The sequence below is a fragment of the Lineus longissimus genome, chromosome 10 (genome assembly GCF_910592395.1).
Source record: "Lineus longissimus chromosome 10, tnLinLong1.2, whole genome shotgun sequence".
Taxonomy (NCBI): domain Eukaryota; kingdom Metazoa; phylum Nemertea; class Pilidiophora; order Heteronemertea; family Lineidae; genus Lineus; species Lineus longissimus.
Genome location: NC_088317.1, coordinates 14,826,635 through 14,844,896, shown reverse-complemented (window position 1 = coordinate 14,844,896; position 18,262 = coordinate 14,826,635). Strand labels below are relative to the sequence as shown.

The window sequence follows — 18,262 nt, the reverse complement described above, 5'->3', positions numbered from 1 at the left end:
GAAACACTCAAATCAGAAACAATCAAAAAGTTTCACAGGTGCAAACTTTGTTTAATGTTCCCTAGATTCGAGGAAATAAAAATCGCAAAACAATTTTTTTCTTTGGTAAATTCGGTGGTTTACAGTAATTGAATGTCCATGGTAGTTTACCGGCTGCCATATGTCACAAAGCTGAAGAAAAGGTTGGCTTATAGAACTTATCCTAAGAACATGCACGCGGCAGTACAGGAAAGAAAATGCTTACACTGAAACACCATACTCAGCAAACGAAAAACATAAGTTTGTCATAGACATTACATGTATATTTGTTATTCTAGCACCAGAGACTGAGCAGTATCTTTTGTCACAGTGACACACCTATTGGCGTGTTTGTTTGTTTTAACGTACTTGCAATTTTCAAGCGTCTCCGAAGACCCGTCTTTCGTCACAATGACGATTCATATTCGAGAAAGTCAAATTCGTCCAAGTGACGAATCCTAGTTAGTTTGCCAGATGCAAAAGTTAGATCCGTAACTGTTACATAATTATCTAAGTTGGCCAGGCCAATATACAGTGGATTTAACCTATGAGAAATATACAGTTTTTACCTGTTTCGCTAGCCCGGCTGGCCGAACAGGGTGGCTTTTTAGTGCTGTTTGGCAAGCGGCTCTCCAAGCAGGACAAAAAAAGATGCCTGTTCGGCGAGCGGCTTGCCAAATAGACCCGGCCAAAAAGAAATGTCCTCTTTTCGACAGTGATTTTAATTATCTAAGTCTGCTAAATGATCTCGCAGACATTTATATTGCTGATTTCTTACAGATTCAAGTGAGATGCGATCTTGGTGCAAACTACCGTATGTACACTCTTAGAAATAAAGGTTGTTGAACTTTTGAAAATACATGGATGGATTTTTGGCCAACATAAATGTGCACCCCACAAAGGTTTTCTTCGCTGAAAACCCTCTACATGGTGCATACCTGCGTTGGCCGCAAAATCAGAAAAGGTTTTTGAAAAGCTGAACGACCTATATTTTTACGAGTGCATCTCTTGAAGGCACTAACGCTTGACGACTATGTGCAGGTAAAGCTTCGACGAGTGAGACAAGTGATGGTGATATTAAAAAATGAAGTATTTAATGAGTCACCCATCTACATTTAAAAATAAGGGCCGGTTTGAGGCCAACCAAAAATATTCACCGCCAAAGTTTTTTTTATAAGAGAAATGAAAAACCCCAAAAATGGTTTTTGAGCTTTCGAAGATCTCAAAGAATTTTTCTTTTTCCTTAATAATTATTATTATATTTGCTGAAAAAACCCTCAGGTTTTCCAAATGCTCAAAAATATTATTCAGTTTATTTGACGGTGTACACACCAATTTGTCATTTGTTAGTTGGAGTGGGGGTTTAAATAAACAAATACAACGACTCCATTCTATTCAGACATTTCGTATAATTGTTACTTTTTCAATGAATGACTTTACAAATTTGGTCAACCAGGTTAAATACTATTGCGAACAGAGAATGTAGTTTACGCTACGTCTTAACAAAAGTCAGCCGCGATACCCCAACGTGTTCAGGTTTGTTGTTGTTTATCTGCGATTTCATTGGTTGAGGTTTGTGGGGGCGTGGCTTCCTAGAAATTTAGTGCATAGAGTCGGCCGATAGGTGGCTCTAGCTGTGCGTTCCAGAAAGCAAAATTTGTTAGTTGGACATACACGTATTGTGAAATTAGTAAAAACTAACCATTAATTAGTTGTTCCAACTAAAAACGTAGTAAAAACTACATGTATCATTAAAATGGTTAAGAATTACTACTTTGCTAGTTAGAACAACTACTTGTAATTTCACAGTCGGTGCGCGCAACAGCAACTACCAGAGTAGTAAACATTGCTATCAAATATTTGTTTCTACTATTTAATTTTAAAAGTAGGTCATGCGCCTCTGTCATGTGTCTGTGTTATCAGTCACGGCCAAGCACTACACTACTAATTTTACATCCTGGTTCACTGACTAAAGATAATACTGTTTACACACAAGTATCCCAATATCCGTGTTGGCATGTTCAGCTAGTTTATGTGATCGTCTTAAAATGTGCTTGATGCCATGAAAGAAGAACCGGTTTTATTCATATGGCGAGAGGGGAGGGGTCAAGCCATTTCCCTGCCAAAATTTCATATTTTTCACCTTCATCTGCGGCCACATTAAAAAACTTTTGTCGCCATTTTTTAGGTTTTTTGTGGGTTTTTCTCGGGGGTGGGGCACTGCAATCCAATATTTCTTCTTCTCTCATGGCATAAGTGATTTTCAGAAGACCGCTAAGCGTCTACCACGTCTAGGGATAACACCTACCAGTTGTTGTCGGCTAGGAAAGGATAGCTAAATAAACACGCTTTTGATTAATATGATGCCATGACATTTCCTACAAAGTGTCTCAATCAAAATGATACATTCTAAAATTGAGCGTTGTATTTTTTTGACATTTGGCATACATCTTGTGATAGACCTTCTGACTAGCCAAGCCTGAAAATTCGTTCACCTGTGACCATTATTCAGAAAACAATGGCTGCTTCAAAGATAAGCGGCGTGTATTTAGGCGCGCTTGCATTAATTACATGTACCATGTAGAAAATGAAATCAACGCGTATTCTTACTTCTTTTTGAAATCCCCTTAGCAGTATTATTACAGAGACAAGTGATCGGAACGTTTTCACTAAAAGGCCTTTGAGAATAAAATGTTGAGCAATATATGTCTGTACAGCTTTCTACATGCTCATTGGTGTTGCTCTAATCTAGCCAAAGTCACTTTTGACACTCTTCTCGTAATCCACGACTGCTTTCCAATAGTATTGGCCACTTTTGAATGATTTCTAAGCTGCATACAGGCAAAAATTCATTGCAAGATTTACCGAGCGTCCCAAAAAACAACTTTTGTATCATTTTATTGATACTCTCTGTTCTTAGATAAATTTCTCTATTTAAAATAACGTAAAAATACATGTAGAATTTTCGAACAAAAGGGCTTGTGACATTTTTTACATTGAAAGAATTTGACAAAATCCCTTACAAAGCACCTACCATGGGTTTAGATGGAGCAGAAAGAAGGTTGGGACTTGCCGCGTAGGACATGGACTCTGCTGTGGCTGTGGAACACTGTATGCATGTAAAACCTATCAGTCATTTTGACATGTCATCCGTCCTTTCTCAAAGACGCATATTTGTTGGGCTTCTCATCTTATACAGCGGTCAAACATTTGATGTGACATCACCGACATTGCTGTTTTTTTCAAGGGCGTAGCTAGCTTTTTGGTCTTGTGAGGGGGGGGGATCAAAAGGTTCTCTTTGGAGCAAAATGGCACTTCTTGAAAAATACTTGCCGAAATCATGGTAAAAAAACCTCATTGTGCTGACTTCTGGATGGGCCGGGGTATTTGCCCCCTGCTCTCCCACTCAACTAGCTACGCCCCTGAATGTGACATTCATTAGGTAGTGTGGTGACATTCAGGAAATGTGATGCGACACCATCTGTGTTTGACATCTGTGATTTGACACCCCTTACATTGTGATTGAAATTTATGATACATTTGCACAGACTTACTGAAATACGTCTGGGGATCATTTCTGTATACTTTGCTCTACCATTTCCAAGTACAGGCAAACTGACACAATCAGATGTTTTCTTTCTACTTGGCGGGTCTACTCTGATGAAGCGTATAGGCGAAAAGGAGAGCTTTTAAAGCAAAATGAAAACATGAAAACATGTGCCATCCTTAGAATATAGAGGAGCCACCTACATGTACCAAGCATTATGGGAATCGTTATGTGTGTAAATGATATACAGGCACCAAGTTGACCTTGATTACCAGTCCTTTTCTTTTTTCCTTATTCCTGAATCTAACTATCCCGATCCTCTGATAGTTATGGTTGTGATTAGCATCCTTTTTTGCGATCGATGATTAAAATTGATAGCTGCATTTAGCGCGTCGAAACGCATTACTTTTACGACCATTTCTTCTTTAAAACTCACTTAGTAAAAATTAATGGATTATTTTTAAATCTTTTTTAAAATTATCATTATACATACCATAGATTTTGTCCTTATTCGTCCTGTAACTATCACTATATCTTCGAATTTTATTTGCCACAAATCGTGGGCTTTCAGTTCTGCTTCCAACCGCATTTTTCTGAAACGGAAAGAGTTAGAAAAAAGGTTAAAGACTGCTGGACTATTGGCCGATCCTAGCTGCCATAAAGCTGGTCAGACCGAAGCTTTCAGACCGAAGCTTTCGGTTTCAGCAGTAGCACCCTAGTGAATCAACACCACATTTCTCGGCTGGGCTCGGATCGAGGTAGTATTTCCTGGAAACATCATCAATATTCCTGAGGTGATCTCGCTAACTCACAAAAAACCCTGAAATTTTTGCATCAAAATCCCGGCTAGGAATCAAGAGGTCTCTGATTCGAACCCCACAGTCGGCGTGAGACTTTAGACATGTCTCTTTGTACATGTTGTATTACCGTTCAAAAATGCCCAGGTTGAAGCGCTATAAATGAGCAGCTCATTGAGTTATACTTCTCATGCAAGGTCAACATTTTTTCAGTGTTTCCGTTTCTGGGAGGGTTTTCCCTCCTGTTTTGGGAGCGCTGAAGGACAGATTGACACATTTCCCCCCTCCCCTATTGGTGTCCTCGAAAAATCCGACGAGGTAGGCCTCACTAGCCTCTTGGAGGGCCATAACTGACCTTATTGTAAAGTTGGTCTCCCTATAGAGCAGTCAATTGTAGGGAAAGGTCGAATTATCGGGAAGAAAAATTTAAGAGTCACAATAATTGATAAATCGGTAGCTTGTTTTCGAAATAAATTACCACTAAAAGGTAACATTTTATTCTGTCACGGCTTGATTAAGAATGTTACACCGAGGTTAAAGTGTAAAGTCGGAAGACAACCTCTATCGTAGTTGATATCAGACTATAAACCGCCTTTAACTTATATATTTTACTTTGCTTACCTATAAAAGTAGGTGAAAACGCCGAATCCAGCCGCCATTAGGACTAGAATGCTTACCACCGATGCTATCACCGCTGTCACTGAAAACACGAAGGCATAGTTTAAATTGGTGTTTTTTTTCAAAAGATGTCATCAGCAGAGTATGACAAACACGAAAATTTTGAATGGCAATAGATTTTGGAGAAACGTTTTTATCAAACACATTTTACACTAATATTGCACAGTTGCTGGCGACGGGACCTTGAGAGTGACATGAAGACCAGATGGAGGGGATCGCCAGGAACAGAAGACGATGAGGTAAAGTTGTTAGCAGCCTATGCTCTCAGAGGAGCGAAGGGCTTAAGCAAAATAAGGAAGGACTACATTATAGTCTGGTCCGTCATTAGTGAAGTGAATCACCACACACACTGACACTAACTTGTATTATCCGGGCAATATTCGTTATTCCAACCGCAACGTGGATGGTCCAATGGTGGTTTCATCTTGCCGCCTGGGTAGATGACCTTCACGTGTTCTCTTATAGTGAAGTTGTCATTGTTCGTGTTGTAGTCGGCGAAATCTTCAAAATGTGCGTTTTGGTAGTCTTGGAGGGCGTAGTTAGGGTCTCGGTCTCCGTATTGGTCAATTATTACCTCGCCTGAAATGCCTGGAAAAGGATAAGAATACAAATGTAAAATCAGTTTAGGAAAGTCAGCTTCCATACTTTGTTTGAATGGATGTCAGTCTGACGTAACACAATACGCTCACTTATTTGAACGACGTTTGGCCAACGGATACAGAATGTATTACATTTAAGTCAGAATCGTGTAGGCCCCGGAATATACGGGATCAAAGGATGTTAGCGGACGGCGGTATATCATAAAACACATACATCACGATTCAAATGCTTCAAATGCTAGAAAAGATCGCATTTACAAAAAAAACCCTGTTATCGAACAAAACCACAAGAAACGGAACAATATCTTAACTAAGAATCCTATCTAAAACTATTTCTTACCTAAAAACGACCTGTTAAACATTTTGCTTGCCACAATCTTGCCATCATGCTCGCTATGGTTCTCTTGTAGTGTATCGTTCAACGCGTAGGCATATAGGTAGAAGGCATCGTAGAGTAGACCAGCGTGCACGTCCACCTAGAACGAGGGAAGAGACCATCTCTATGTTCCCCAACGAAAGGCTTCAGGAAAATAAATCGCTCCCCGCTCCTCTCTTTCCCAGGTTCTCTGTTCCCACTGTTCTCTGTTCCCACTGTTCTCTGTTCCCACTGTTCTCTGTTCCCGGGTACCAGGATCTTCGGGTCTTGTGATTCCCTGTTTTTTTCCCCCCGAATTCCAAAGCTATGTTTTAAGGAGCTATCTGCTATGGAAAATGACAGGAAATGTGTTGGGGACTGGTTGCAGACTGAGCCTGGTCTATATAATGTTTGAGTTAGGGTAAGAGGCTAGGTTAGGGGCGGTCGGGGTTTGAAGCAGGAATACGTTGGTTATGGTTTAGGATAGGGGTATTGCCAGGGTCAGGATATATTTACGTAATTCTTGTTCCCCTGAATAGTAAAACCATAAAGAGATTTTTAATTACGTATTTTACTGTACAGACAGAATTAGCACACACTGTGATCATGAACATCTGACCTGATTTAAAGGCAATCGTTTGTATGGGAATAAATCAGTCTGCTGTATGGGAGTCTAATCCTTAAGTGGACTATGGGAGAGGTCCATCGCTATATTGACTCTCAACCTACGCGTGGCAATTCCCGCCGACGAGAGCTCTCTGTAAGCAAAGGTTGACGCAATAAACACCCAAGATCATCTTTCGAGAGGAAAGCAAACACAAGCTGGATCTTAAATGTCCTGCCCACTTGACCGGTTCGTGCGCACCAAGGACGATGCTGAATTGTTAAACGTCTTACTCTTTCCAAGTCGTTCATAGGTAGAAAGAACGGGGCATCCTTCATGCGGGATCTGACCTCTTTCTCGAAGTTGGCGTATGCTGTGGTGTGAGGTGACTGATGATGGATATTCATTATTGCATTAAAGGCTATCTCCGCGTCTGCATCTCTGCCGTCATCTCCCATCCATGTATTTATACCCTTCACCGCATCTGAAAATATAATTTCAGCAGGAACATTTCATTCACACAGCAGTTCATCAATGTGACAGCGTCACCTTTCCACCGTATGAGCATGGGGCGCTTGCCAAAATTACTGTATTTTTATTTTGTATTTTAGATTACATGTATTAATTACGCATGAGGCATTTCCTATTTGAAGTGCACACGCGTACAAGAAAAAATCTATGAAAATCTATTTAATCTGGCTATCAAAGGAGAAGTGTCTTGCAATAAGATATAAATTGTGATCTGTTCCCGATCATGATCAACTGTCATGCCAGGCGCAATAAACATCCTCTTCGCGAGAAAAGAAAACACAAGCTATAGTCCGCTCGTTAACTTTGAGTGGATACTCCACTGTGAGTTCTCAATCCGTTTACAATGATGATTAAAAAGAAAACCTTTTCAATTTGTATCATTATATACAATGTATGGAAGAGGAGCCGGTTGTTAATGGTAATAAAACACTCCAGCGTGTCTGAGGATTTATTGAAACTGACTCAGCACTGCCTCTCTCCAGTAAGCATATAATTTTCTTCATCAGTGCATTTTTTTAAATCCTGATACATTTCAGTCCGAATTGGTTTTGCTGTTAAACAAGTTATCTGATTCTTATGAAAGGAGTCCTAAATGTCGACCAAGTCGAGGTAGGATGAGAGTCGATCGCGAGCTTTTCATCTACATTTCAAAGGCCATCTTCAAATATTTTTTCAAAAATCCCTTGCCCCTTCCCTTCCTAGGCACCTCTCTCCCTTGGCCCAACTTGATCCCCACGACATGTTAGTCTGGCAACATTTATTTTCTCCTTCATTCATCCGTTTGCACTGACAGGGAAGGAAATTATTCCCCGAATTATCTGAGCAAGTTGCCATCTTGAAAACTGGCTCAAGTCCTCTAAGTTTAGTTCTGTTGACTTTCTCGAGTCAGCCAAGAACAGTATTTTCTCACTTAGCTTACGTGTCGCGGGAAGGTACCAATGATTTGAATTATGTAATAACCAAGTAAACATAATTAGAATAATGCAATAATGCCGATTTTGTCTCAAAATGCAAATTGCATTAATAAGACCCTCATTAACACTATTCACCCTAGTAAATACCTTGCAAATCTCCACATTGTAACATGACGCCTCATTGGTGGTATTCAATATTATCTTGCATTTGATACATAATAATAATAATAATTTATTGTAAAAAACCTCCAAATAAGGGGACAACACAAATATGCAATAAGAATCATACACAGAGAACGAATAAAAAAAGCGATCAAAAGGGTGAAAGTAAAAGCTTCAATAGTTTACGGCTTTTCCGGTTTAGATTGGCACATAAGGTTTTTACCGAATCGACAATTCCATTCTCCTCCCTGGAGAATGGAATTGCTTTGACCAAAGTGACTTTCGTCTGATACGTGATAAGTATTACTCAACACCTTGACTAATTACCCACCTTATCGACATCTAACCCTATAAGTTGTGCATGGTTTTATGACAACTATGACAAGATCATGACACTTACTGTGACTCTTTTAAGACATAATCAGTTTTCTAAAGATCAGAACTCGTGCTTTTTCAATGGAGAAGTACACATATTTCCATGTCAAACAACGTTTAGTCTCAAGCAAGAGATTGTTATTGATCTAGACCCTGATCTTAATTACTGTTGATTAGCTGTTTTATGAAAGCTACATTACGCTACAAAACATATCTCATAATTATTGCTCGCATCTTAAGCAATTCGCCACACTCTTCCAACGAAACAATTCAACATTAAACTCATCATCACCCGCGATAAAAAGAAGCCGGTCATTAGGACGTCTGTTAACGAACGCGAATATTGCATCTGTTGGGTATTACGCGAGTCCCAAGTCCTATTAGTGGACAACTGGCTCAATAATCATGAAAGACTTGGTAGTCATGTCGCCATTAGTACACATAAATCTATTATGACATATTGTCTTAGGATGCTGCAGACGTAGAAATGGATTCATAATGACAAGTTTCTGAATATTAGCAAAAGTTTAGGTCAACGTCTTTGGAAATTGCTTGATGAAAGAGGGCCTGGTCTTGAATCGTGTGCTCTTAAACAAAGTCATTTCGACCACGACCTGTCCTGACCTGGCCTGATATGACCTGATATCGTTTTGTGATACTCGCATTATTTTCCAACCCATCGATCCCGAAAAACAGAGTCGGGTTAATACGCAAAAAAATAATTACCTTCGTTGGCGTGTGTATGTATAACCCAGAAGTTACAATTGGGATTCATGAAAAAAAGGAAGTGTCGAAATCGGTAGAAGACGGAGGTGCCGTCTGAAAATGGTCGGCTTTGGAAAGTACATGTATGTCCAACGAGAATCGTGATAGGCTCTTGGGTATCTGTAATTGGGATTGCCCGAACGGTTTAAACATAGTCTTACATGTTACTACATGTATTTCTTTCCATCACTCATTCTCTAAATGGACCCTTCGAGAATGATTTGATAAACAAATTGTATTTTTTTGTGAAAAATTCATTGGTTTGGTGTAGGTGCAGTAAGGCACAAAACGAAATAGTCATGACGGTTCAGCGAGTTCTCGAAATCCCACTCAGCGGAAACCTCCCCATTCTACAAGTGTGCATAAGGCATACTTGCTTAAACTGGATGCAGTTTCCTCATGAATTCGCATTTCGCATGCGATTTTGCATTGTTTATCTGTTTGTAGGTCGCTGTAGTAATGTTACAGAAGACTGCTGCATCTGATATCGCAATCGCATTCAGTGTATATAACTACAGTACACTTATGCCAGATAACAACTGACGGAATCGCACAGCGCATGCGACATCGCAAAGCAGACTTGTGCCGGTGTGACAGCGGATATAGTCCCCCAGGAGTCATAGTCCGGTAGCATTGTATTTGATCAATTAAGCAGCATGATCTATTGTACCGCTAACCCTAACCAAAACGTTTAGCAATGCGGGCTATTGTTACACGGACTATCAGCCCTAGGACTACTATCCCTTGCACACCGGTTCGGTTCGGGAACAGTGGAGAAGCATAAAATAGCAAGTTCTCAAAATCGCGCTCAGCGTAAACCTGCCGGACCGATCGTGTCCGAAGCATATTACTTACCTTGTAAGATGTCTATGGTGAAGAAGACATAATTTCCATCCACCAACCCCTGGTCGAGGGCAGTCAGCATCATTTCCCTCACATCGCCTCCAGATGCGCAGATGATGATAACTGAAGATAAAGAATTATGCCACAATTCTTTACGAAAAAGAGGTTTTAAAATGCCTGCTCCATTCGTTCAAACATCTGAAAATTGAACTTGAATTTGCAACGCAGCTTTTCATTTGAGCCGAGTTGAATTCATTAGATCCGGATTGATGAAAGTAATTTCTTGATCAAATTCTTTCAAACCACATGTCCGTTAAAAACACGTGTTATTTTGCAATGACGTTGTACATTGTTCTAGGCTTCAAAATCAATATACAGGTAAAGTGGTACAATTATAACCCTGGGGCAACTACAGCCCCAGCAGTGTAGAATAGATCAGTCAGTACAAAATCAATATACAGGTAAAGTGGTACAATTATAACTCTAGGGCAACTATAGCCCCAACAGTGTAGAATAGATCAGTCAGTGCAAAATCAATATACATGTAAAGTGGTACAATTATAACCCTGGGGCAACTATAGCCCCAGCAGTGTAGAATAGATCAGTCAGTGCAAAATCAATATACAGGTAAAATGGTACAATTATAACTCTGGGGCAACTATAGCCCCAGCAGTGTAGAATAGATCAGTCAGTACAAAATCAATATACAGGTAAAGTGGTACAATTATAACTCTGGGGCAACTATAGCCCCAGCAGTGTAGAATAGATCAGTCAGTACAAAATCAATTTACAGGTAAAATGGTACAATTATAACCCTGGGGCAACTATAGCCCCTGCAGTGTAGAATAGATCAGTCAGTACAAAATCAATATACAGGTAAAGTGATACAATTATAACCCTGCGGCAACTATAGCCCCAACAGTGTAGAATAGATCAGTCAGTACATATTATTGCGCGCAGAGAGAGCACTGGGGTTATTATAATTGTACCACTTAACCTTATATTATGCATGAAAACGCGCCGTAACGACTCTGTGTCAGTACGCTCGGATAAGCTAACGGAATGCATGCCATTTTGCCACGGTAATCGCCTCCGATACAGACAGTAAACTATATATAGGCAAGAGTGTTTTTATCATGATGACACCTAGAAGGTAATCAATTGACGACTTGATGAAGACGGTATCAGTATCCTTGATTGTGTACAGGTTGTTGAACTTAGCTGTTACGTATTGCGGTGTCGGTGTAGCAAATGTCCCCCGGGAAAAGTGTCCTGCCCTGTATAAACGGTCCTGCCCTATAGACGGATGGTTAGCACATGTAACCCAACGCAAAGTACGTTCAAAGTATTTCACCACATAAAATTCGCTTTTTACTCAAATGATGTGCAAAATCACATATTTGTCTTATTTTACAGTATAAAGTTGATGGATCATCAACAATCATCAGAGTGTGAAATATCCAAAATCAGAGCAACGCAGATAACGTTTTATTCCTATAAAAAGCGTCATTTACTTGATCAATGTTATGCTAAATTACACACTTCGACCCTTTAATTCTACAGATTCAGAAAAAAATAAAGGTCAATTTGATATACACAGATTCTGTTGTAGTACTTAGAGCAACTCGAATACGGTTTTACCGAATAAAACGCGTTATTTACGGAATGTTGAGCCAATTTACACATTGCGGCGCTTCAATGTTACAGTAATGATAGATTTAGAAAAGTTAACTAGTAAATGTATGTAGATGCAGCAGGATTTGGAATAAACAACTCGAATAACCTGTCATTTACTCAATGTTGTGCTAAAGTGACACTTCGTGATCGTTTCAACATGTGATGGATTCGGATCCAGGTCATGAATTCATTTTTTAGACTGTAATAATGATTCAAAGCAACTTCCGAAGACAAAATATCAGGGTGTGGTCCATACAAATTGCCTTAATAAATCAGCATACATCTGAAGTTACCGCGTTTGTCTGTCGGACTAAATGATTACATAGGGGACGATGTTTACATCTCGTGTCTTGCTTTTGGAGGGAAAAAACCATCCAGAGTCGTCGTGCCAGATGCAGTAGTAAGCGAAGAAATGTTTATTTTCTTGCTGATTGCGGTGTAACCTGCACAGGTAGTTTATTTGATCCGGAGTGATCATTATTGTCCGGATATCAAAATGGAAAATTATCCGTCTCATTCGCTTGGATATTTGCCTAACACATCTCCGTAATGCAGCTGAACAAGGAAGATGATTCAGGGGCAAAAGCACTTCTTTTCGGAGGGACATACAGGGTGTTAAAACATGGTATTGGTATTTTCTTGAATATATTTTACGTTTGGTTAATATCACAAAATAATTGATATAATCGCACCAAATGGTTGAATTTATAAAATCAGTCTTATAAGCCGAATGTATACACGTTTAAGTTTCTACGTTTAATAAAATTAGTCAAGGCGCTATCTACTAGTGCTTGCCCAAGTCACACTGGGATTTTCCAGCCGTATTGTCAATTTACCAAGATTTTACCATTTTAGCATGTCACAGTTGCATAAAAGCCTTATTATGTTCAATATAGGACTACTAACTTTAAGAGGCATTTGTAACTGACCCAAAGTCTTTCTACCGCATGTGATGAGGTGAGAGAAAAATTGTTCGCCGCTCACGAAGACCTGTTATCCAAATTATTTAGAAAGGAGCATTCATAACTAAGGTGCCACGCACTAGGAAAGATACGCCGAGAGCTACACTATAAATATAGTATTTACTTAATATTGGCACTTATATTTGGTTTATTGCTGAAAGGCGAGAGTGCACTCCGTCGATAAGAAAGGTAAATCCCAGTTCTGGTTAGAGGTTGATATTCTAAATTATTGACAACACGACACCACAGTGAGCATATTTAACTAGCAGGTTACTGTGATTGATTGCCTCCACGGTCAGGTGGAGTTGATCATGTAGACGGTTTCAAATGATATTCTAGCCCTAGAGGATCAAAAGAACTATCGGCACTCGGGGTGCATACTAGGCGACATGTGGGGAGATAGAAGAGAGGAACGCGACGCGAGTGGAGCTAGAAATAGTCCGCGGACGCTGGGGTTTAGCGGAGAGGAAAATAGCAAGAAACAGCTTGCGAAGGGATCTCGAGTTTGACATGAAGACCATACAGGCAACTTTTGGCATAGGCTAGAGAAGATCACCAGATGCAGAGCGTCGTGAAAAGAAACGTCGCCAATGAACACTTTAATGTTGTCACATTGACAGTTACGATAAAAACAAGGCAAAACAACATTGCATCGTGTTAAGATAATTTTTGCTGGGTGCTGTCGTGTTCAGCAGTGAGCGCAGCTTAGAGTTGGTCAGATTTTTCAGAACCGAGTGTCGGTTATCTCGAATCAATACCTGATAAAGCATCCAATAAGATATCCATAATATGATTACTTTCACGGTGCTTGCAACTACATGTTTTTGTCGAAATTAATCTCCTTTTCCAGGAGAATGCGTATTTGTCTATGCATAATTTATCCGAAGAGACGTCCTAGCCGACAAAGCAAGGTGTCATTCCACGAATTGGATAAATATTTTAGACTAAGCGTATTTGCTTCTAAAACACTAGAGACCCTTCAATGGTCCAACACGTTGAAACGGACATTGTGCCCAGCCGGCCTGAGGCATGATAAAAATTGCGTTTTATATTGCATACATTTTAGATCTGGACGTCAGCACGTGGCTGACATTTTGACATGCGCAACCTCCAAGCCTCGTCATTGGAAATAGTTCTGCTTAGTGATCGACAAACACGGTTTACAATTAAGCGTACATTTGGTCTCTTCCGGTTTTCTCGGAGCAAATGAAGCGTCGACCTCTCATTGGGAGACTGCGTGCTAAAAAGCTATTTCTTGCACATTTTTTTATCAAAATTAGCTTATTTTATCAGTGCGATTTGATGTTCACGAAAAAGAAGATCATTGTTTACATTAAACCATTATATCAAGCCACAATTTTGAGAGATGATTGGTTTCCATGCCACCTGCACGGCACGCTGCGAGAGATTGTTATATATCAAGTTTCTTGACGCCACCTTTAAGAGTTTCCACGGATGCTTTGCGTGGTATATTTTGTTTTATAACACTCCACAGATTCTGCTCTGATGTCCTGTCATATGTTGTTGGCTAGCTTATGTTTACTTAATTACCACAGATTTCTCACCACCGTTCATTTGAACCCCAAGTGATATATGATAACAAGTCATTGATGGATAATTCCATTATTTATCAGCTGCTCCACAGTGTGAACGATACGCGGCTAAATGGTGTGTGGTTTGCAAAAGGGTTTCGTTGGGGGAGCGGCCCATATTTCGAACCTCGCATGTCGGTATGTGTACATCGCTTATCTCCAAAGCAGTATAGAATTCAAGCTTATTCTCTCTGTCAGTATTGTGGTGTAAGAGAGACCCAAGGCCTTCAATCCCTAAGAGATCAACACCGCCTAATAAATCATAATCTTTTGACTCAAGAATATTCTATTCTAGCGCATTCAAAACTGTCACGACGGCGATATCTTTATCGTAAAGTTATACTTGTATAACTTGATAAATCTCTGGAGTGACGGTATCGTACCATATTATTACAATATCAAATGCATAGTCGCCGAAGCACTCTACATTTCATTGATTTACGATGTGCATCCATGCACTGCAGCCTTTGATATAGTTCGACTCAAGGACTCCCGTAGGCGAATGGTAATTATTTGTTTAAAATAGTCTAAATGACATCGGTGAAATGACTGATCTTGTTGCACAACAGTGAAGTTCAGAGTCTATTGATTGTTCGATAATGTCAGATTCTGTTGAGGCTGTAAGCTAAGTATAATTATGTCGATATAACCAGACAATCATCTCTTGCATTGTTTTAAAAAGTTGGCTCGACTAGACAAATCGTGTTTTACAGTTTTAAATGCCTTTAATCTTGGTAGTAAGATATTTACTAACAATCTAATCTCTGGGTATTTGACCAGGGTATACCTCATAAAAACATTTGCTGAATATCACAATTTTCTGTCGCTTATTACAAAAAAAATACATCAAGACTCCTATCTATTATGAGTACCAGCACCACCACGTCATTGTAAATGTATGTTCTTTTTATGCATTACAGATGGATGTAGGGTAGGGTATGGCGGTGTGAAGGGAATGCAAAACTAGAGATGTAGTCACAATCACACATTCACAATTATTTGCTTAACTAGCGCACAACTCCACTCTTGTGCAGCTTAAGCTGTGTGCTTCTTGCACACTGATTGAGTGAGTGTCAACGCGAGGGTTTGGCGTATATATCGTGAAGCATATGGCAATCATATACTTTTCTATCTAAAATGTGCGCGTAAGTTACGCGAGGCTCACGCGAAAAACTGCATAATATCTTAACTGAAGACTTTACAAGAATCGTATCTGGATCAACCTGGGATTGGCGTCACCAGGCGAGGAATAATGAAGCAAGGGATACCATGTATCAACAGCAGATTTTGTTTTCAAGACATACTTACTTCTTGTCCTTAAACTGAAGTCCTGCATTATCCTAACGTGGTTGGCTTTCTCTGTCACCGAGATGTGCCCGTTACCGGGGTCGAAGCTGTGGAATGCCGCCACGTTGAAGCCTTTTTCTTCAAGATATTTCTGTATCTCATGCGCAGTCATCTGCCATGTGAGCTCGGTTGATGCGGCAATGCCCAACCTTGTCCAGTTGTAGTATTCCATAATCCTTCGAAACATCTTAGACACTTTTGTATGCGGCCCAACTGTCCGGGCAAGGGTAGGGTAGGTGTCTTTATCTGACAAGTGTATTGAGACACAGCCCCACGATATCATAGGAACATTCCACTCCGCAGCAAGCATACCTGAAGATTCGCAAATAACATCACAGCCCGGGCCGATAAATGCATGTAGGTTGTCCCGAAGCTGTGCCCATAGGTCCACCGCCTCGCCTAAACCTTTCCTGGCTGAGCACTCCGTGTCATTCCAAAGAAATTTCAACGTTCTATTTGGAAGCATAGTCGTGTCTTTGTTGATTGCATCAATCGCCATTTGTGCTGCGCTGGCCATCCTTTTACCTAAAGGCCTACTCCCTGTCAAGGGCAGCATCAATGCTATATTGACATCATCGGACCTAGCAAAAGTTATCCGCAGATAACACACAACGATTCCTAGTAATCCACTTGTAAAGGTCCCTCGTATGAAGGTGTCCATTGCCCTGGAAGCACACATAGCTCTAACCGACCACGACGTCCCGAAGTTACTGAGCGTGATGAGGCTGCCAATGAGCGCTTTAGTCTACGATGTTTTGTATCGGCAAAACACTGTTACGTATACCTATCACAACAAACTTACTTAAGTAATTATTCGTGTAAGATATACAATATGTAGATGATCATTAATTTTGTGGCCTGTTATATCATTTTTAAAATGTCTTGTCGCTGCAAGTAAAATGTCAGAATGATGAGATTTCATTCTAGTCGTGATGTAACAATTCTTACCTGGATATGATTTAATATGTGCTAGATCAATGGTAGTTAAATCAATCAATGAATCAATCATCGCTTGTATTCATACTGTAAAACACCAAATCTTTACGCCGTTCTATTTTTGCAATTCGCGCGACCTCTCAATCTTCTTTCAGGGTCGAGGGCAAATAACATGAATGAGCGCAATGGCGAAAATAAAAAGGGCAAAATAATTTTTGGCTTGGAAAAACGGAAAGAAATTTTGTAATCCGCAAACATTTTTAAATAAGACTTCCTGTTGTGATATTCTGTGAATCGCAAAATTAAGGATTTGTGAAAATTCGGCGGTTACAATATATTTTCCTTTGCGATGACAGAAGTGTCTAAAGCTAGCATCAGCGGGCATTTCAGCGCGAAATACACAGTCGTTATATTATCGATACGGAAAGTTATCCATTGTGCATGATGAGTCTTTGATGGCGAGATACGGACTAAGAATAGTACATTTCTACAATCAGCTTGCTTGGAAAAGCGGATAGAAATTTTGTAATCCGCAAACATTTTAATAAGACTTTGTTGAAACATTTTTACGAATCGAAAAATTGAGGACACGTGAAAATTCGGCGGTTACCAGATATATTCCATTGCGATGACAGAAGTGTCTAAAGCTAGCATCAGGCTTTTCAGCGCGAAATACACAGTCGATATATTGTCGATACGGAAAGTTATCCTGATGCCCTACAATTGTGCATGAGTCTTTGATGACGAGATTCAGACTAAGAATGGTACATATGTACAATCAGCTTGCGCACGGAAATAAGTCTTTCTGATTGTAAAAAACATTATTAATTTCCGGTTACGGGAATACACGGGCGATATATACAAGACATGTATACTCAATCCGCAGACCTAAGAAATCAGTTTCGCAATCATAAAATCATAAAATCGGTCTTTTCGACTTTATGGGGCATCATGATTCGAATTTGCTGATACGTTTGCGTATCGTATACCAATATGCTTTGAGTAACTAGCCTGTCTAAGAAATATTGAAAGAAAGACAGTTAGCCATAAACTCATGCTTGTCATGAGATTGAAGAAAAAGACTGGAATGTCTGAATGCGAAACCAACTCTTAATCTATCAAAAGTTATCAATGATTCACATTTCCTACTAGTAATTTAAGAGAACAAAAACATGGTGAAACGTAATTGAATGATCCATAAATCCAAAAATCGGCAAAATGTTTTAGATCCACCAGGCTACACAAGTGGATCGAGGGCAGAACAAGTACCGGCAACATCCTTACAAGCGGTGTAGGTGGCTACTTGACAAGCATGAGTAGTGTCTAAACCAAATCCACTTATCCGTCGCTTGCATCTCGTAGAACAGTATCACTTCAAGCAGGTCCATTGTAAATATAGTATACGTGCATCCAATCATCCTCGAGGAAGCAACCACATCATTAGCATCCCTATCCATCCTGTAAATGAGGAGGGATAATTGATTTCAATCGTGATCGATGTATCCGCCCACCTGCGCGTGCGGCCGTAGGGACTTTCAGAGTTAGTTTGTAATCAACATA

The 18,262-nt window shown here is 39.9% G+C and overlaps 1 protein-coding gene across 2 annotated transcripts in view; it reads right to left on the bottom strand.

Moving 5' to 3' along the window:
* Positions 1–18,030, bottom strand: part of LOC135494535 (atrial natriuretic peptide receptor 1-like) — a 36,532-nt gene extending 18,502 nt beyond the window's left edge. Inside the window, exons 1-9 of one of the 2 annotated variants that reach the window (XM_064782591.1) lie at positions 17,972–18,030; positions 15,728–16,654; positions 10,201–10,311; positions 6,892–7,082; positions 5,980–6,115; positions 5,401–5,628; positions 4,984–5,062; positions 4,059–4,158; positions 3,573–3,704 (exon numbers count right to left, since the gene is read on the bottom strand). In XM_064782591.1, the coding sequence (XP_064638661.1) occupies positions 3,573–3,704; positions 4,059–4,158; positions 4,984–5,062; positions 5,401–5,628; positions 5,980–6,115; positions 6,892–7,082; positions 10,201–10,311; positions 15,728–16,445 (1,695 nt within the window). In that variant the 5' untranslated portion in view covers positions 16,446–16,654; positions 17,972–18,030. Of the gene's footprint in view, positions 1–2,326; positions 2,354–3,572; positions 3,705–4,058; positions 4,159–4,983; positions 5,063–5,400; positions 5,629–5,979; positions 6,116–6,891; positions 7,083–10,200; positions 10,312–15,727; positions 16,655–17,971 lie in introns of both variants that reach the window. The other variant, XM_064782592.1, reaches the window with a different exon arrangement.
* Between the last annotated feature and the right edge of the window lie 232 nt (positions 18,031–18,262).